The 21,930-nt window shown below is 31.7% G+C and overlaps 2 protein-coding genes across 2 annotated transcripts in view; both read right to left on the minus strand.

Annotated features, from left to right (window-relative positions):
- The window catches only part of LOC143069515 (adhesion G-protein coupled receptor D1-like), a 176,632-nt gene that overhangs the window by 98,016 nt on the left and 56,686 nt on the right, over window positions 1-21,930 (minus strand). The gene's annotated exons all lie outside the window — the stretch shown is intronic.
- Window positions 150-21,245, minus strand: LOC143069514 (adhesion G protein-coupled receptor B3-like). The gene is made up of 13 exons (XM_076244193.1): window positions 21,180-21,245; window positions 20,386-20,457; window positions 16,750-16,895; window positions 15,610-15,720; window positions 13,280-13,479; window positions 12,768-12,953; window positions 10,423-10,494; window positions 9,020-9,128; window positions 7,336-7,455; window positions 5,103-5,175; window positions 3,162-3,276; window positions 2,769-2,815; window positions 150-1,743 (listed from the first exon to the last, which is right to left on the minus strand). Exons 1-13 carry the CDS (start codon window positions 21,230-21,232, stop codon window positions 1,287-1,289), a joined length of 1,761 nt encoding a protein of 586 aa, XP_076100308.1. The 5' UTR covers window positions 21,233-21,245; the 3' UTR covers window positions 150-1,286.

The raw sequence follows: 21,930 nt of genomic DNA on the forward strand, positions 1-21,930 counted from the left end.
ATAAATGATTTTTTAAATTAAATATACATGTACTGTTTGCTAGATAAATGATAAATCGATGTTTCGGTATGAATAATTTAAAAAGGGAAAATTCAAAATTTAATCAGTATAAGAGAGACTAGATATTCATACTCTTACGTTAAAATGCATTGCGTGAAAAAGAAACGACGATAAGACAAACAAAAGTCTACATAATACCTCACTTATTTTTTATTTGAGAATACAATCATTTTCTAAAAATCTTTAATTTCAAAATATTGAATGTGTATCAAAACATGATCAATAGTTCCTATTCGATGACAACTAGCCCAAATTCTCTATTTACTTATTTGTAACTTAGTATAGCCAAAAACTTTCAATCCAAAATGATTGAAGAAGAGAGTTAAAGGATATCAAAGGAACACTCAACCTAAAGTAAAAAATACGGACAAACAATGTCATTGAGACAACTCGCAATCGGTTTGCAGATTTTTCGAATTTGGAAATATATTCCAAACTACGGTACTCTGATTTGTTCTGATTTTTGTATTTAAACTTGAATTGAGATAACCGAATTGTATATAATTCGCAGTCAGCGTAAAACGTGGTTTTACTGTCGCAAATGTCAATAAACCTAGCTCTCCTACGTATTGTTATGTAATATGAATTTGCGTTTGACGTGGGCCAGGATTCACATACAATACGTCGTTAATATACACGATAGTACATATTACGGTGCTGTGATAACCTGATGTCGAAGTGTCGGAATATATACAGGGCGTAAATTGGTTATTTTTCTCTCGTTTTGTTGGGTTAATGTCTCTTTATCACAGTTTCCATTCCCGTCATCTAATCTTTCTTGAATGTTTTAAAATGTTTGCATTGCTAAATGTGTTATGATTTGTAAGAGTAAGAGTTTTTTTAAATGAAAAAATCACATTATTGATATACCTTACTCTGTCATATTCCAAAACTGATGTATATTGATGGCATTTAGTTTAGCAAAACATATAACCTGTACATTGCCAAACATGTAGATACCGTCAGACTTTACGGTTGTAAATGTACAGCTGTGTATCAGAATACTAGTTATTTTTTAGGTTGTTACAAAAATCAAATATGTTGTCATTGATCATCACGGAAGAGACATTTTGTCGAAATACACATCCTATGCATTAAATTTATTGTTTTATTTGTTAAATATTTTACCAATAAAATCAATTTTTAAATATTTGATTAAAGTTATGAATTGGTTATGGTTTAGAATAAGATTTTTTCAATGATCGCTAAGAGTTCCCCAAACATGTCTAAATTTGCGTTTTTAGTTTGTGTTGCACACCTTTGAGAAAGTGTCGTAATTTTCCAGCACACATATGTGTGTCATTAAATACATATTGTTCAAGTAAATAAAACAGCAATCCTCGGTATAGGGTGGACACTACGCCCACGGATGTCCACGGCATAGTGTGGGCACCACCCCAACTGTGGACAAAGGACGTGGACAGAGAGTAGACCGCATTGGTTTGTCCACCGTTGGTTAGTGCAAATGACAAAGTACACCTGTAGTGTAGTGTACAGATGTTAACGATTCTTCTTATTGTGAAACGTAAATAAATCAATTGGAAGTTGTAATTAAACATACTGTTTTCTGGGCTCATCAATATGGCAAAATTAGTGGTGTGATTATATTCACATATTGTGTATGAATCTGAAGCATCAACAAGTCGTGAACCGAAAGAAGACCACGCTCCATAAACAGTATTTCTACAAAACAAATTGTTTATTGAATAAAGAGTTCTAAATGCTGAAGTTAAAATCATTCATTTCAAAATCCGACGGACACCATCTGATACACAATTTACAACGAATATGTTTAAAATGTCAAAACAATAATCGTGTTCTCTTTTCCTAAAAAGGTCACATACCGAATGAAACTTATTAATGCGTTCCTAATTTCATGAGCAACATGATACACATAGACCAGGATCTACTGACACTTTGTAACATTTACTATCAAGCAATCAGTTTTAAAGGTTTATGTGTTCAGTCTTTAGTTTTCTATGTTGTTTATATTTTGATTGTTTTTCAACATTATATTGGTTGATTTTTGTACCATATTATAAAGTAACAACTATGAGTGTACAGATTTTTTTTATTTTGCTGAAATTGTTGTATCCTCGAGCCTCCTTAAGAGCTACATCCCTTGGTATTATTTGACTATTGCTTATCTTGTATGCAATTGATTCAAATGATAATGGTCAATTAACAGAACTTTAATATTAAAAATCAATCAGCTGAAAGCAAAACAATAATACATGGAAAAGCAGAACTAATATCAATCAAAATTTCCATATTAAGTTTTAAAAAAGTTCTTCAGGAACGGACTAGGTTAATGGAGGGTTGATTGTCCTAGAACATGCCCGATGTTCTCATCCTAGATTTTCAGAAGGTAGATTTCACCCATTATTGTCCATAGAAAATGCCTGTTCCAAGTCAATAATATGACAGTTTTTTTCCACAAGATCCTTTGCAAATTGTGTTGGACTTCCCTTTTATAATTTAGAGTTCGGTATTCATGTTTTTGTTAATACGTTTTTGTTTTATTACATGTATGTAAGCACACGATAGGATGTTTTGCTCTTGTTTTGTAATGTTGTGGCATGCTACAAATTAGTATGCAGTTTCTGATTTGAATGTTGTTTCAGGCAGGTATCTAACATGCTTCCAGTATATAGTTGTCACTTTTCACCAATACACATGTTCTTAATGTATAAAGACTTCAAACTTACATAGCACTGAAATTCCAATGTCCACAAAATGGCATGGACATGTTATCCTTGTTTAAAAGAAAAAAAGGCAATTGTAATTTTCATACTTTAATAAACTTTTAAATTTTGCATATCCAGAACATTTTTAGATTTTGTATTATCAAAACCAATCTCAGTAATCGTAAAGATAGAACAATTCCTTTAACTATATTTTACATTCGTTAAGTATTATTCGTATGCAAAATAGTCATGCTATAGAAATAATAGTTTCTTTAGACAAATATGAAAAAAATTTAAACAAGCAATATATTTGCATGCGGAATGGATCCAGTGAATTTCGCAAAACATTAGATATGTATTACATCACAGTGACCAAACAATATTGTAGAGAGTTTTGAAAATATTGTTACTTACCAAAAGGTGGTCGAATTTTATAATTACGGAAAAATCTAAGCAAGATGTTCCATGAATCGTAAAATCCGTTATGATAGAATTAACATCATAACTCCCATTAAATGATTTTACATTCCTGAAAAATATTTATATATATATTATTAATAACAAAGCAAATTAAAATATGTGTGTCGTATCAATTGTGTAACGGTATTGTGAACCAGCTTTCTATAATATTCAATATTTATAAAGAAAGTTGAAGTGTTGCATAAGAACCAATATGCATAGACAGACAACAGGCTATCTTAGACAACAAAGATCGTAGATCACTGACGGGTCTGCAATATTTTCTAGACAAGACTGATCACAACAGATGTTTTTCCAACATTTAAAAGATATATTACATTACCAAGAATAGAATTAATAAAAAAAACAAAATCAGATCTTTGATAAGAAAAAATCACACGTTTGATTGTATCAACCCTCAAATGGAAGTACACCACTAAGTCATGGTCCCATTGCTTTCTATGTTAAATTCCTCCATTTCAAGCAGGCACACCTCTCTCATTTTAAGTTCAAATAAAGTGGCAATCATTGCATGTCAAAGCAACACTTTATGGTGTCTTCTACTGAAAAAATCAACATACCTTTAATGGCATATAAGAAATAACTGGTTCCCGAAACTTCGGATGTACCAAAACAGGTACTTCAAATCTGACTAACATATTAAATGTACCCTCTTTTTTTAAATTTTGTGCAGTTTTTTTAATATTTAAAATTTAAAATTAAAGGCCAAGAGTGTTCTACAATGATCACCAGTTCTTCAGCTTTCATTTGATGCCAAAAATACCTAAATATCCTACATATTTTGAAAGTTACACTCATGCGTAGGAACTATTTTGCGTTAAATATGTACTACTTTTTGGTATGTGCTTTCTGGCCGGGCCCGCATTAGTGATGTTACACCAAATAATTGGAAAACTGCTATCATTCAATGAAAATATAGAGGCGTGAATAAGAAAACAAGTCGCCGGGTAAATAAACCAAAAAAAAAATAAGCTTTTAGTTAAATATTTAAAGGTGCATCATGAACATAATTATTTAGTCTTCAATCAACACGTGTAGTTGTTTCAACAGGTGTATATGAATACGTGTTCAGTTGCTTTGTTTAATACAAAAAAGTAAAATCACAAAAATACTGAACTTAGAGGCCAATCTTATTGGAAAGTCCATAATCACATGGCAAAATCAAATAACAAAACACATACAAAACGAATTGACAAGAACTGTCATATTCCTGACTTGGTACAGGCATTTTCAAATGTAGAAAATGGTGAATTAAACCTGGTTTTATAGCGCTAATCATCTCACTCTCACTGACAGTCTCATCAAACTCCGTTATATTAACAATGATGTGTGAACTAAACAGACATAATGAATAAAATAGTCAAACTATGGGTACAGCAGTCATTATCGTGTTACAATTTAACAGAACACAAAAACATCTATGTACAAACACATTCATTGATTCGCTTGTCTGACGTCAGAATTTATTTTTAATTTTTAAGGCGTTTATCCGTTGAAATTATAGAAGAAACAAGGAATAATGTTAGTCTTCTATAGTTTACTATAGCAACTTCAAATAAAAAACAAATTACGTTTAGTCCAATAAGGTATTGCCAATTAAGTACTTTGTTGACAATACGGTTTTGTGTTTTTACAATTTAATGTTACAAAATGTTTGCATTTGTTTTAGATAAAGGAATTTATCTCCCTCATGCAAAGATTTGATTCCTTGTCATATTTTGGCCATACGTTTTGTGCATTTTAATTTAAAAACTATTATATTTTTAAATTTGTCTTTTTTATTAAATCTGTCGGCCTCAAGCATCACTGAAGAGTCATTTATTGTCAAAATGCGCATCTGGTGAAGAATAATTTGAAACGTTAATGTTATTATACCCGTCTAGTATTAAATACTTCGGAAACAGTCCTGAAATACTTTTATAGAATGTGCTGCTATATCCTGTCAAACCTAAAATAGAAATATTGAAAATCAATTTGGTTACTTCATGAGTATTCGTCATAAAATTATCTGAATCACGATTTTTTTCTCATTAAAGCACATCAGATAATAACGGGTATTTAATGGCTCCATACAAACATGGATTTCCAGTACGATGAAACAAAAAATGATATAAAATAAAAACCTTTTAAGTTTTAAACCGACAAACTGAGTAAGAATTGTTGACATCTTTATAATCTAAAGCTGTGAAAACAGAAATGTTTATCCCATCCGATTCTATGATCTTAAGTATTAATGTCATATACATAGTGGAGGCATATCAAAATAAATAAAGGCAACATACTGCTGTTCGAAATTCATTAATCGATTTAGAAAAATACAACAAATCCGGGTTACACACTAAAACTGGGGGAAACACTTCTATAAAATACCTATAGCAACGTTGCCAGGTTTAAACTGACCACCCTTTTTTCAAGAAAAATCAAAATCATTGAGACCTAAAAGGCGGCGACATTAAATATTTTGCTAATTATGTAACATGTAGTTTAAAAGTAAATCAATGTCCTCAGTTGTAGAAGTTAAGGACTAATAGAAGCTACAAATTTTGAAAATTGTATAGAGCCCCTTTGCGAGTTGCTAATTAGACAAAACTGACTCAGATTTTAACCTTATATATGCATTGGTGTTATTTTTGTTTCAAATAGAAGGAAAAGAAATCTAGAATTTGCTGCAATTTTGGTAAATGTTCTTTTATGGATTTTAAGTCTAATACTAGAACACACCCGTGATATCGCGGGTCCGTGACTGAATTAAAGTATATAACTATGAGTAAGGCCTTATTTTAGTATTGGTATTGTCATCTGACAAAGTCGTGCCGATTATTATAAGATACACAGTTTTCTCTGCTTTCAAATCTTTCTGTTTGAACCCGTCGACCTGGAACTTTTCAATTATTGGTAATATTCAGGTCCTGGAATTGAGTATTTTTTAATCAACAGCATTGTCACATAAAGTTCAAATCTTTGATTCGCTGTTCTACGTCATGCCCGCTAACAAATTGAAAACTGTACCTCTACGCCTTAGTCCAAATTTTTAGTATTCGTATTGTTATCTTAGAAAGTCTTACTACTTAAAAAAAAACTACAATAGGGAACAATTTGACAATGATTGAATTTAGTTGTGTCGACTTTGTGATTATGTCCCGTGTATATATTTGGTGGTGCGCCTGTTAGATGCGGAACGTACAGATAAGGTAATAGGTAACAGGTGAATATACTATTGGTATCGGTACCGGATTCGACCCGGAACTTGTTAATTATTGGCAATATTAATTATGTGGAAAACAAAAGGGTCTGGAGTTGTGTAATTTTTAACCTACACAATTGTCCTTTATTAGCTATATATAAAGTTGAATGTCGTTTTTACCTGATGCCGGCATAACAGGTTTTATTGCTACCTTTAATTCAGTTTTTGCTCTCAAGACTATTTTGTAATTTCGCCTGCAAAACCTTTTTTCTCCCTGGCAATATGAGAGCATCCTATAAGGATATTTTTCGTGAACACGTGCAACACGTATACGGAAATACCAAGCATACATTTTTTTACTTGTATTTAGATCACTTAAAATTTAACTTATTGAATATTATATCAAGTTATAATGACACAATTAGAGTTGACTGTTCTGTAAACTTAAAATCAATGTCATATATATATTTAAAATAAATAGACTTATAAGAGTACTCATCAGCTACATTATTGACAAGAGTATCTGAATAAAGGCAACAGTAGTATACCGCTGTTCAAAACTCATAAATCCATGGACAAGAAACAAAATCGGGGTAACAAACTAAAACTGAGGGAAACGCATTAAATATAAGAGAAGAACAACGACACAAAATTAAAATGTAACACTATGTCAGTCTTTTTTCATTTTGCTTTATTCAATTAAACAACATCGCTGTGTTTTATATTTTCGTGTCGGGTGTATACCGCCTTAATTACGAAGGTCTATGTAGTACTCAAGTTATCAAGAGGTAGCTCGTAAAATATTAAACAACTGCTTAACAATAAATTATGTTGGTTTAATTTCATAATGTTCGATCTAGGGTTCAAGGAATTAATTATTTATGATACAGTGTTATTTTTGTTTTAAACGTGTCATTTATTTACCGCTACATTTTTTCTTTGTCAGTGTAATTTCAGTCTGTGTTTCTGATATCCACGAGTCTGATGTTTTCAAGCGATCAGGAACATATATCTCATCCGACGAAGTCTTCCCTATTTGTATTACTGAAATAGTTAAATTTAATTTCAATAAATGGTTTATGATTAAGATATATAAATGTTTTATATTACAGAGTAATGGTAATGATAACATATTTTGTATGAGCTGTATTGGTTCTGTAATGCTTGTTTAAATTACAAAAATGGCAAATTTCACAGAATGACTATGAGACTCAATACATCCAATGTTACTGCTTGCATGCTTGGATAACGCAAGGTTTGTTATTTTGTACCAGCAATAATCATGTTAATATGTAAATCATAATTTACAATATACTCATTGGCAATCATACCACATTTTCTTTTTTATAATAAAACTCTATCGTTAATGATTTTTTACAACAATATCACGTTTTACGCTAATTTTAAGTTCAGCAATTCTGCCTAAACATTTTAAACGGCTACCAGACCAAACACAATATATAGCGAAAATACGACTTATTTAGAAGCAATAATGTTACGATTGTCTTAACATTGATTCAATGATATTGTGCATCGGAAATGAATGCATTTATTTTTAAACCAGTTGTTTGCATGATACAGGTTATTTTGTATATGTATATGTTATTGATGATATGATGCATCACCCCAACCGTGCGGGAATGTGCTAGATTTTCACATGAATAAGGCATGATTTTTCAATTAGATTATTTGGGGTCTGCGGCTTGTATGTCAGTAACATCGGACACAGTTTTCTGAATTTAACTGTTCGTATTGCTGTGTGTGTGTCTTTATTCAACATTGACTTGAGTCATGGGGAAGGTCTGAGATCGGTAAAAACATAATAAGTTCGCTGCATGTTGCACCTGTCCCATGTAAGGAATTCCAACCTCTGGCATATATTAGACATGTATGTTTGTGTTATTTTGGTTCTTTATTTGTTTAGAAGTCTAGTGTGACGTCAATGTGAAGTGAACTTCAATTGAAAATGGAAATGGTGAATATGTCTAAGAGATAACAACCCAACCAAAGAGCTGATAACAGCCGACGGCGACTATTGGATATTAAACGCCGCGAGTAAATCCCGCAGCCGGAGATGAGCCTCAGTTGGTCCCTGAACACAGATGTGTAGTTCAGTGAATATGGACGTCATACGTAACCAAAAAACAGAACCAAAATGCGGTAGGGTAAAACGAGTGTTGTGAGATAGCAAAGCCCTTCTGCTACCGCTAGCTAATGTAGAATAAAGAAATACTTAGCAATACACACAGTAAAACTCATTTCAACAGAAGTCCGAATCTGAATTTTCTCGCTTTGTTGAACACCCTTTTGTGGACTTTTTCTACTTTGTTTTTTAAGTTCAATTTGTTTTCGTGTTGACGCTTTCCGCGTTTCCATTCTCAATGTTATGAATGCAGTGGAAACTTGGTCGTGGACGATTAGTACTTATATGAGGGCTAAATGATATTGGACTTTGTAATCTTAAATATAAGTTTCCATCAAAGCGTTCCTCACGCCAATATTACAAGTTTTGGTTTAAAAAGAACTTGCGTACTGAATTACATAAACACTAGTAATTCACAAATTAAAATGATATCCAACAAGAAATTAAGTAAATCCAAAAACTTACCAACATTTTGCCTTGCTACGACAAGGGAGAATTCACCGTCCAATACATCATTAAATGCTTTGGTATACTCCGAAACTGCGTGTACGAGTGAAGTAATACCACCTAACCCCTGGAAAAAATAGATTAAGAATACCGATAAATGTCTAAAGCCAGTAGTGAACCATCGCTTATATGAGCTAGAGGTTTGGCTAGCATTAAAACCAGTTTGAACCCACTTTGTTTCTCTCAAAATGTTCTATATAAAATAAGGAACATGGCAGCTGTTATAAAGTAGTCAGTTTCTAGTTCATAAGTTGATGTTTGTTTTTACTGCACTTCAGCTTGTCTGCTGTTCCATTGTATCCATTTGATAGTGGATGTGTTTCCCTCGGTTTTTGTTTGTAACCCGTATGTGTTTTTCTTTTAATCGATTTATGACTTTTTACTTATACTATTGGTTTTCTCTTTTTTTTCTCTTTGCCAAAGTACTGCCTTTCTTTCTTTGCATACACTTAAGTTCAATCTTTTCGAGTCTTCGATCATTGAAATAAAAAAAAAACTATCCAATTTGACATACATTTATAACATACCTTTCCGCATTGATCAAATTAAGTTTATAATGAACACCAAGGTTCTTATCCTAAATAGCAAGTTAAACTTAGATGAATGCTCTTTGATTTAATTTACACATATTAAAAACAAGTATATTTTAATAAAATAATACCTAGATTACGAATCGACCATGCAAGTGCTGTATAGTCAGTCAAGGTCGTTAAAAGCTTCCATTTGTTGAAGATTAAGTTAAGAAAAGTAAAATACGAACTGTCAATAAATAAAAGATTTAAAATTGAAAACTGAAATGGGGAATGTGTCAAAGAGACAACAACCCGACTATAACACTGAGATCGGTAAACATCTTTATAAAAACAGATCGTGCACAAAGAGATCGGTATCTTTCCTGTTCAAAACCCGATCGTGCATACTTTAGATCGATATCTTTTAAAAAAAAAATGATTGTGCACATTGAAATCGGCATCATTCTAAAAAAAGAATGATTGTGCACACTGAGAACGATGTCATTTTTAATAAAAACCCGCACGTGCATTTTGAGATCAGTGTCAATTTTTTTTAAACACCCGATCGTTCATTCTACGATCGGTATCAATACCTTTAAACACACGATCATGCACACTGAGATCTTTACTAATCCTTTAAAAGACATGATTTTGAACACTGAGATCGTTACCAATTCTCGAAAACCCGATCGTAAACACTGATAACGGTACCAATCCTTTACACACACGATCGTGCCACTAAGATCGTTTCCAACCCTTTTAAAAATCTGATCGTGCACGTTGTGATAGGTATCATTGCTTATAAAAACCCGATCGTACATATTGAGATTTCTATTGAAAATTATAAACCTGGACGTTAAGCTCGTTCCATTGTTGATAGTTTCCGTCGTCTAGTAAATTGTTGCACAGAGTACCAAAGATCTGAAAGAAAAATATGCCTTTTTATTAAATCGATAGCTGTAAGCATTGTTAATCACAATGCTCATTACACGAAAAAAGTTTAACAGTTTTTGACAAATTTAAACTTGTTTAAATAAACACAGTTTTATATTAAAAATTCGTAGATGTACAAACAAATTGTTGATATAATTTCAAATGGAAGTTGTAGTTAATATTATAAATATGTAATATTTGATTTACTCTCGATATTGTAGTTGAATCAAATAAAAACAAGAATGTGTCCAAAGTTCACGGATGCCCCACTCGCACTATCACTTTCCATGTTCAATGGACCGTGAAAATGAGTAAAAATATAGATAGGCATTAAAATTAGAGAGATCATATCATAGGGAACATGTGTACTAAGTTTCAAGTTGATTGGACTTCAGCTTCATCAAAAACTACCTTGACCAAAAACTTTAACCTGAAGCGGGACAGACGGACGAACGAACGGACGGACGGACGAACGGACGGACGAACGGACAGACGGACTAACGGACGCACAGACCAGAAAACATAATGCCCCTCTACTATCGTAGGTGGGGCATAAAAAACATGAGGAAAATATTGCTCCAAAGACATAAAACAGTTAATGCAAATACTAATTTTTAGCGTCGATCTATATTCAAGTTTCTTGCACCTTTTCTTATCCCCTGATCAGTTGATACTTGAATTTTTACCTTGAACTCGTCATGTGTAACGCTAAATGATTAGCTGATTGTGAATAGAACAAGCATTTGATAGCCATCGGTAGTATAATAATCGAAACAATATGAACACATGTACAATTGAGTGGTCAAACGACAACATATGTGAAGTCACTTAAATGAGTATTTTAAACAGCGTTTATTAAAATTTGTTGGATCATTTTGAACTATATACTAAACATACAAAACTGTTTTATCCCTTCTATTTAATTCATTTTTTTTTTATTTGTCCACACTAAATACTACTTTGCCCCATAATTATAGTAAGACAATATACACACTTCTTATAAAATTGAAATTAAAAAAGACAGAATGCTAAAATATATGTTCAAACTCTTTACGGTAATTTTCAGTGCTAACCGACAACAATACTATGTCAATTTCACCTGCTTTGATATCACAATGTCTCTTAACATTTTGGTTCCCTATGGAGATTCCGTATATCGTCAATTGATTTATTTAAAAACTTATTTTTTGGACCATACATGTATGGTCATGACTGTATGCGTATAAACTCATATTGGCCAACCATACGCGTATAGTCCTGGTATGTTATACGGTGTAAGGAATTACATAATTGAAATTGTGACTAATCAAGTGGTAATCATTGATACATTTTTAAAAAAGAAATTAATTTTACTCACAAATTAGAGCGTTGCATGGTCATCGCCGGTTTTTCCTTACGAAACACAATATTTCGACTTCGACTATGGCATAAAACTTGGAAGTAATAGCAAAATTAACAGTTCAACAAAAATCAACTATTGAACTCACAAGCACTATAGGCATTGTACCCGATTTTTCGTGTTTATCTTCATTTTTGTGATTCGATTTGGTTTTACTAAAACTACAATTTCTTTAATATTTCAAAATATGTTTTTTATTTAGTTATATTTCATGTTCATAGTCATACGATTAAACGATGCCAGAAGATTATACGCAAAATACATAAACATATAGGGCAGCAAGCATACACTCCAAAAAAAAATCAAAAATGTGAGAGAAAAAAGAAGAAACTAGGCGTATTTAAAAAATAAGATAATCTACAACGGGGAAAGAAGATAAATGATTATTCCGACAATCAACAGGATAAAGATGTATCAAATTTACTCCAGTGAAGGCAACCTTAAAAATTGATGTACAACAATTCCGAAAACATGTAAAGTATAAAGAATTTCGGTAAGTAACTTGTGGTGATTGGAGAACAAGCTGTGTGTTCCTGGGAAGGAATACAGATTTATTTGCAGAATACACATATGGCCTAAATTATCATATGGTCGTGCTCGGTAACAACTATAAGAGTATATACACATATGGTCCGACTATACGGTCGAACTATTTGAATATACGTATATTGTCATGATCATACGCGTATAGTCCGGAACATGTATATAAAAATATTTATCCTACTGAAATGATTAATCTAATTTTGCAAAAGAGATGGCGAAATACGCTTGATTTAACAGCAGTTCTTTACATCTGGTTAGATTTCTCTCATTGCTTCATATAACAACAATGAGTGCAAAAAGTATGAATTGCGTAACTAACCTCTAGTTGATCAGATGTGTGCTTATCTTTGTGTTCTGTAACATACTTGGCGATATCATTCAATATAGCTGATGAAGTAAGCAGATCACCAGACCGTAATTCATTGTTATCTCTAGTTATGTTTTCTAGATCTTCCAAGATTATGGTCACATTATCATAGTCACTGGCTCCAGCTAATAACTTAGTCTTTATATATGAAAATATAACAATTTCTAGATAAATTATATAGGTATCAATATAACTGTACTTATTTATCTGTCAAATATCCAGAACATTTTAGATATACATGTATATCTCCATGATGTGTGTCTTTTTATTATTTAAACAGACGTTGACAATGTAAACTATGTCATTATGTTAGCTTATAAATCAATACAATGGCTATCATTTTCAAATGGTAACTTGAATGGAGAGTTGCCTCATTGGTGCTTATACCAATATTTAAACAATTTATCGCTTTAAAACGTCTGAAATATGTTATTTATGAATAAGTCATAGTATAATCAGTGTACCTGTGATTTGAGATTTTGTATTGATTTACTAATACAATTGCTGTAGTTTGGTTCCTCCCATTTCCCATAGCTACTGCAGTATCTTGACACATAACCTGTATGATACCCACTGCATTTTAAGGTAGCTATTGTGTTTTGTGCAGTTATGCTCCATTTAGTATTGAAATTGTCCACATTTTCTGCACAAAGATTTGAAGAATCTACAATAGGACAGTAAAGGGTAACTAAACATGCAATATTATCATGATTATCATTAATTTATTTATGAAGGTGATAGCAAAATAGTGCTTAAAATATGATAAAGAGTAGTTTGTTGTTATGAAGATGTTTTTTGTGTCAAAATAATAAGATACTGGTAGAGTACATACTGAGAGGTATTACAAAAACATAGCTCAAATATAAACAACCCAACAATAATATCCATATTAGATTGGAGTACGCTTTAACTTTTATACTATACTTCAATTTTGATCGTCCTGTTTAGCTTGGTTTTATTTATTACATTTTCCCACTTACAAGCTAACCAAAACAAACATCAAAATTTGAAACATGGATTTTGAAGATTTATAATTATAATAACGTTAACTTTGTTAAAAAATTCAGTTTGCATACAAATGAATTATGCATTTCAACAGTTATATATGTTTCGTAAACACCACAAATTCGTTGTTACAATGAGATTGGGTAAGGTAAATGTGTAAATTACAAAATGTGAAATTTGAAGATTATGAGCAATGTTAAGCATGAGAAGTGAACACAACAATAGATCTAAACTATTTTCATTTATAACCATTAAGGGATTCTTATTTTTTTTACATTTAACAGCGACTCCTGCCAAGAAATAATAATAAAAAAAAAACATCTCTTTTACAAATACATGCACTATGCTGGTACTCCTGTTTTACTATAATTGTTTTGTACATTGTCTAGATCATTCATTATACGATATACGTATAACACAAAACACAACTATGAAATAAAAGGGAGTAGTGCCATCCTTGTTATCATAAATAAATGTGTACGTGCATTTTATTTTACAATAAAGCAAATTAATAAAACTAACAAAATACATTATGATGCAAATAAACTTGAAAAGGACCGAAACCAATATTAGTGACAAGATAAACAGCTCATACTTTGCATGTATAAACCTTCTCGCATATGGAAATTTCAAATCAGTAAAAACAAAAGTACCAATTACAATAATAAAAAAATCTATAGATCAGACGAGTTCACACATATCTGAGATAGAGAAATGACTCATTGTGAGCAGCAACCATATAAGAAGGAAACAAAGTTGTGTTATCAACTGACTACCTTGTAACTGTCTTGTCGTAAATCTTAATTTTGATTGGATAGATGTGTTCAGCATAGTCAAGAACATTATCTAAATAGCGGAAAGTTAGACTGACGGAAACTGTCTTCTTGATTTCTTTCTTTCTAAGAGGTTCCTGTATGAAGCCAGCCTCATAAGTCGACAAGAAGAGGTTGAACTTACTGTGACAATCAATATTACAATGGACATATTATGTTAGATATTAAATGGCTTAACCCATCAGTTTAAGTGATAACACAGTGTTATTGCCAAATTTTGGAATTTCGGGTCCTCAATGCTCTTCAACTTTGTACTTGTTTAGCTTTAAAACTATTTTTAACTGAGCGTCACTGATGAGTCTGGTGTAAACGAAACGCGTGTCTGGCGTATTGAATGATAATCCTGATACCTTTGATAACTAATTAAAAGAAAAGTTTCACAAATTTTCAAAGCTTTCTTTTTTCTTTTGTATTTGAATAATTGTTATAACAATGTAAGGTATAATACACCCTCAATGAAATTTCAAACACCATTTGTGGATGAATATTGTGTAGGGCAATAATTTGCACATTAATAAGGTGAACTACAAGTTTTGCATATTTTTTTTTTCATGGCAGTTACAGTTTTTCTGTTTGTCTTTTTTATTTTTAGCCATGGCGTTGTCAGTTTGTTTTAGATTTATGAGTTTGACTGTCCCTTTGGTATCTTTCGTCCCTCTTTTACAATAAAATACGATTTAAATCAAATGCTCAAAAGTATCACCGATCTTTATAAACTTATTGCGTTTTCACCGTCTAATGTTATCAACATCTACGCGTTCATTCTTTTTCAATACAAACGACCGTACTGCATATAGAAAAATATGTATATCCTATCCGTTCATTCGATGTAATGGTGTATACAATACATGCATGTTCTTAATTTGGTAATTTGTTTCTAAAAGTATGTGGTTCATTGTATATACTGAATCCATGATAAATAAATGAAACACATTTGATCCAATATTTGCTCTTACCTGTACATTTTTCACCAATCCAGCCACCAACACACGAGCAGTCTAAATCACCATTATTGTTTTGACTGCAAGACCCACCGTTTGAACAGTACTCAGGATGACAAGAATAGTCTATGAAGACATTTAGTTTGATTATATACATGTAGCTCTTCAACTGTTTTATAAAATTGAGAATAGAAATGGTAAATATTTCAAGGAGATAAAAACCCGACCAAACAGCAGACATTCTTTGTTTTCAAATATATGGCTTTATCTCTTGTGGAGAATGGTCTCAATGGCAATCATACCACATTTTCTTATTTTTATATATATATATATGTGAGTGTTCCTGATGACGGTCAATCCAGAAAAAAACACATTTTATATAGACTTTACACACCTGATATTAGTGTTTAAGTTAATAGCAGGCACTCAAATAATAATAAAACTTAATAAAACAACCTTAAATAATTCTTCATACTGAAAGAGTTAATATTGCTATCAAAATGATGTCAATATATGTTCGTGGAGTTCGAGTTATCATTTAAATTAAACTGTATTGAGTCAACAAATAAATGGAAATTTTTAACGACCTTGACTGTATTGACATGAGGCATTATATATTTCTTGGGTACAGAAGATGGTTTCGTTTGTTTTGTTGATACGGTATCAAACAATCTTGAGATGTGCATTATTTACTGTCATGGTTGTGATTTTTTTCATTGGTTTTGATTCAGGGAAATTGATTGCCTATGTTGATTGCTTTTTTATTGCTACTCTAAATTCAAATATTTTGAAGGCTGTTATTGTTTTTTTGTGATCTGCGCTGACATAAAAAAATATATCACATTCCCAATTTGTACCCTTTGGTTGTACCCTTTGGTTTTTGTACGTAAAAAAAATGTTCGTGTCATTTGACAGGTCTGAGTACACTTCCTTGAAACCAACACATGTGTTTATCCAAAATACAATAGAAATTGTATAGATGTAGATGATATTGACTCTAACTCTTTAAATGAAGTACTGACAAATGATTTTTTGGTATACGTCTCCATTACCTAGACTATAATGTAATATATATAATTGTCTAAACTATTTCACATTTCATTCTTGTTATAAACATGGTTTTTACAGTAGAAAAGACAATACGTATACACTTACCTGTGCAATTTTCGAAGTCACTGGTTGGAAGACTTGACAGCTGAACATTATTCTGATCCAAGCATGTTACACTACCTCGGTTTGGAAATGAATTTATCCAGGACCAAAATGGAGCGCTAATGCAATCACAAATTAATTCAAGGTAACTGTTAAAAAGGAAGGATACAAAGTGAATACATTAATGGTACATTGTTTATATTTCAATAAGCGCAATGCCACAATTCCGTAATTGATCATATTAGTTTACGAGCAATATCAATACAACACGGAACACCACAGAGACATGTCTTACATGGGTGTCTTAGTTGAAATTTTCGTTAGTGGTAGCGATAATAAGCGACAAAATATAACTATCACATATGTGTTTAGACTCTCCCAGTAACTAGCGTCTCGATAATTGTTATAATTGTAGGACATAATATGATTTAAGAATTACGAATGTCCCGTAAAAATGTCGCATCGACATTGCTAATTGTTCCTTATCTGGTATATCTTAGACCGAATGATGTGCATTTATATTAAATGACTAGAACATCGCAATTTTTCAACAAACCAATATCAACACAAGATATTAGAAATAAACCTAAGATCCGTCCTCAACAAAATATTCTAATGCAATTTTTATGATACATTTTTCTCATTGGCTAAAAGCTCCCGTCAAATCCACAGTTGACCAGGAGTAACTAAGGTGGGACCCGCCATTTTGAATTGATTGAATCAACAAATGTTCGAATACTGCTATATAATCAAAAATAAAACAACACTTACCACAATTTCGCAGTTTTAATGTTATTTTATCCGAATTTGAATCGTTCAGGTAACATAATATCCTCCAGTTTGTAAGTTTCCATGTGTATGACGTCACGTTTACCCATGACGTCTTTGCGCCAAAATTATTTATAAAGTTTCGCGTTTTTTTTTTTTATTTGTCAAATTGAGACATTTTGTCAAGTTTAATAGTATTATTTCTTTTTTGTAATGCATTAGAATCGGAATAACAGTACTGTAGTTGAAAAGTTGCCACCGTCAATTTTGATTTAACGGTCGCAAATCTCCGTTTTACTGTCTCCGCTACGCCTCAACAGTAAAACTGCATTTGCGACCGTCAAATCTACAATTGACGGTGGCAACTCTTCAACTACAGTACTGTTATTCCTTAACCCTCTTACTGCCGAGTATTTTTCTTGCTTTGTCGCGCAAAAGCATCTTGATGTTTCTTATATGTGACGTTGCAAAACTTATTTCTCTCTGTAGAACTGCGCTTTCCCGCCGTCCATATTTTTTCCCGCGTTACTGTAGCCGTAATTATGAAAAACGATGAATAAGTAATTTTACAGAAGTTATTGCTCTAAGATTGTCATAAACGATATTTTTAATACAAGATTATTTAAAAATACAACTTTTAACCTTGAAATATTGTTTTTTTATATGTCTTATCTTAAATAAAGTGAAAATAATATACCAATTGCTAATAGCTTTGAAGGCGATTTTGTTTGATCTTTGTCAAGTGAAATGCATAAATGATTCTTAGCCACCTCTAAAATACTAAAATATATATATTCTCGTTTTTGGATTAGCTTATTAAACCTTGTTATAATAGGTAAATACCGGAAAAAAGTCTCTCAAATCATTATATAAATGGCAAAACAACGGCACCCAATGAAAATAAAAATAAAAACAATGTGTGTACAAATAAAAATAAAATAAAATCTCCAAGCAGCTGATTTTATGAACTAGTTCTTATTGTAAAGTATCAAGCGTGGCAGATTATCATTTTCATTCCAAGCCTTGTTTCGTTAGGCGAGGAAATATTTTTTACAAAAAATATCATCCATATTCATTTTGTTTATTTTTTAATCATGTTTATTATTATTTTGTTGACCACCCATTGCTCCAAATTTTAGAGAATACGAAAAAAAACATAGAAAAAAACGAGGGACGAAATTCTCTAAAATGAATTTCTATTGTCTACAAGTGAACCTGAATCAATAATAATTCATTTTCATTTTCTATGATAAAGTACACACTGTAATTAACATACACAAAATATCTTTAAAATCTGTTATTTGAGAAATTGTTTTCTTCTCAACGTTCAGTGGCAAATATTTCATGCTATATTAAGGACGTCTGAAATTTAATGTACAGTACATATATTGCTCAATGGGTCCTACAATGTAAAAGATCTGTGATGAATGCCAGAAAAAAAGAGGTTGCCACTGGGAAAGAATATCGATTATATATATGATAGGAATAGAAATCATTGTGTCTACTACTAATTTAACATCCTTATTTCGAATGCAAATAAATATTTTTATGTCAATGCTTCCATAATGAAACGGGTTTAAAATGTATTGAAATATCGCATGGCAATGCAAATATATCGGTTAACATGTGTGTACTTTTACAAAAATAAATCCTAACTGAGATTTCAAACGCGGCATAAATAAAGCGTGTATTGTGACTGCATATTAATATTTCGCGTATAATCAAGTATAACAGTTACCCTTTTTATGAATATTTATTAGGAAAGCGAGTGTTACATAAGTTATTCTGATTGAAAGATGTGCGAAAAAAACGTTAAACACATTTCTCGAAAGAATGCAACATTTTACATGAAAATGACGAACTAGATAAGTAGTAAACACGTTAAATATGCTATTATTATAGTACTAACAAGCTTATGATCCAGTATCATTTTTTGACATCCGTTTTAAGTATACTTTTAATGCATTTTATTAATACAGTTTGCTTCCTTTTGGCGCCGTCTTTTGACGTTGCTAGTGTCCCTGAGTATTGTGACGTTACCATGGACCTTTGACGTTCTACACAATCAACAAGATTTGTGTGTAGAAGCCAAAAATGTCCCTTTAGCAGCAAGAGGGTTAAGTGATAGAGGTCATTTGTAGAATGACAAGAGTATCCCGTCTTCAAAGTAGTATTCAATTTCAAAATCAATTATAAATCCTTTTATCAATTTAAGGTATAATGCATTCTAATGCAATTTGGCCGAAACAATTTTTATCATTGGCTAAAGTAACCGTCAAATCCACAGTTGACCAGTCGTAACTAAGGAGGGACCCACCATTTTGATTTGATTGAATCAACAAATGTTCGATTACTACTATATAATCGAAAATTAAACAACACCTACCGCGAGTTCGCCGTTTTAATGTAATTTTATCCGAATTTGAAGCGTACAGGTATCGTAATAACCTCCAGTTTGTAAGTTTTCATTTGTATGACGTCACGTTTAGCCATGACGTCTTTGTGCCAAATTATTCATGAAATTTCGCGGATTTATTTTCTATTTGTCAAATTTAGACGTTTTTCAAGTTTTATCGTATTTTTTCTTTTTGTAATGCATTTGACAATTGACGATGGCAACTCTTCAACTACAGTTCTGTTATTCCTTAATTCGCATCTTTGATGTACATGGTTCAAAGCTAACAGTAATTTTGGTTTGATTTGTTGTTTGATTGGGAACATTTAATTTCATTTTGAAATTACCTTAATTATGAATATCAAGTTAAACATTGACATACAGATTAAGTGCCTATCCCAATAATATAACCCAGTTTGCTGGTGACTCTTTAGCAAATTATCATTGTATTTGAAACTGTTCAAAATTGTACTTACAGAAATCGTAGACTTGGATTACTGGTAAATGTGTCACTCTTGACAAAGGTAAAGTTGTTACCAACAACATCTCTGCGAAAAACAAAGTGTGTTCAACTCTAAGACAGAACAAAACAGGTAGGAAATGTCCATGGTCTTCGGCAAAAAAACGTAGTGGGCATATTTAGGTAGCGACGAAAAGTGTTTCATATAATTTATTTCAACAATAAATCATTACAATATTCTCGCAGAACTCGTAACAGCTCTACACATTATATAGAATAGACCTCAAAATATGTCATCGTACGGAATTTTCTTGAAGTTTGGTATTTTTGTTTTCTTCAACTATCAAATTCGGATACCAATCTACTTTACAAAATTATGAAAATAAATATAGCTTATTTAAACGTACACACTTTTAAACCTGGTAATGATACATGCTAAAATAGTTTTGCGAAGAACAAATTAAGAATGAAAAATGGAATGATGATGTCTTTCACAATGTTTCACTCAATTATTTAATGTGTATTGATTTATAATGCACCTTTTCCATCAAATATGAAAGAAGGAATACCCCCAAAACAGTTATATCTTCATCATATTTTGACAAACATATAGAAATATCAATTGAGGGCGGTTTGGAACACAATTTGTTATCGACAACAGCAATGATTTTGTCATCTCATTTTTAACTATGAAGGAATATTCGTTATAACTCCTTCTTGCTGTCACTGTACATTGTGCAGTAGATATATTTCTTTAATTGGTGTTCCTTTGCATATATTATTTATAGTATTTAAAAATAATATACATACAGCTGGTATAGCGCTGGTAGGCCTTGAAACATTCCTTTGTGAAGTGTGGTCATTAGATTGTTTTTATACCATCTACAACAAGTATTGTAGAAATTATTGTTAAAAATGAAAGTGCAGACATGTCCTTATTATTGAAAATGTTAAACCGGCTTTTAATAATCAGTAGAATGCTAGTTCTAGATGGTTAATTGAACAACTGTGTTACCTTCAACAACCATATTTTTACATAATAGTAAAATGTATCAGAATCACAAATCAGTTAATTTAAAATCTAAGGATGGACTGTTATATAAAAAGGACAGCAATAATTACGAAATTGTGTCCACTTTAATGTTAAGTGTCAAATTGATTTATTGACAATACTAACCAGAGAATATCAATCATATATTTTTTTATTGTTTCTATACAAAAAATATTTGCCAACACCAATCCACAGTTGTACTTTTTGCTCAGTCGATGAGCTCAAACAAGAATTGGTTAATAAGTGTTTGGAGTGGGTATGTGTCATTGATTCTATTTTATGTGTACTGTTTGTTACTGTTGCACAATCGCTGGTCGTTTTATTTCTTCTCATGATATTTGCAGTCTTATATGATTAATCCTTGTCGCTTAGCCGTTTGTATGTGACGTAATTTTTAATGCCTTTTCACCATCGTTTGTGACGTCATTTTCATAATTTACTGCGTTGAGGCCTGGACTGAGTCGGGTGTGTCTATTCTGTGTTGGTCTTTGCATTATGTATTCGTGTTTG

This window comes from Mytilus galloprovincialis, chromosome 3 (assembly GCF_965363235.1).
Source record: "Mytilus galloprovincialis chromosome 3, xbMytGall1.hap1.1, whole genome shotgun sequence".
Lineage (NCBI taxonomy): Eukaryota > Metazoa > Mollusca > Bivalvia > Mytilida > Mytilidae > Mytilus > Mytilus galloprovincialis.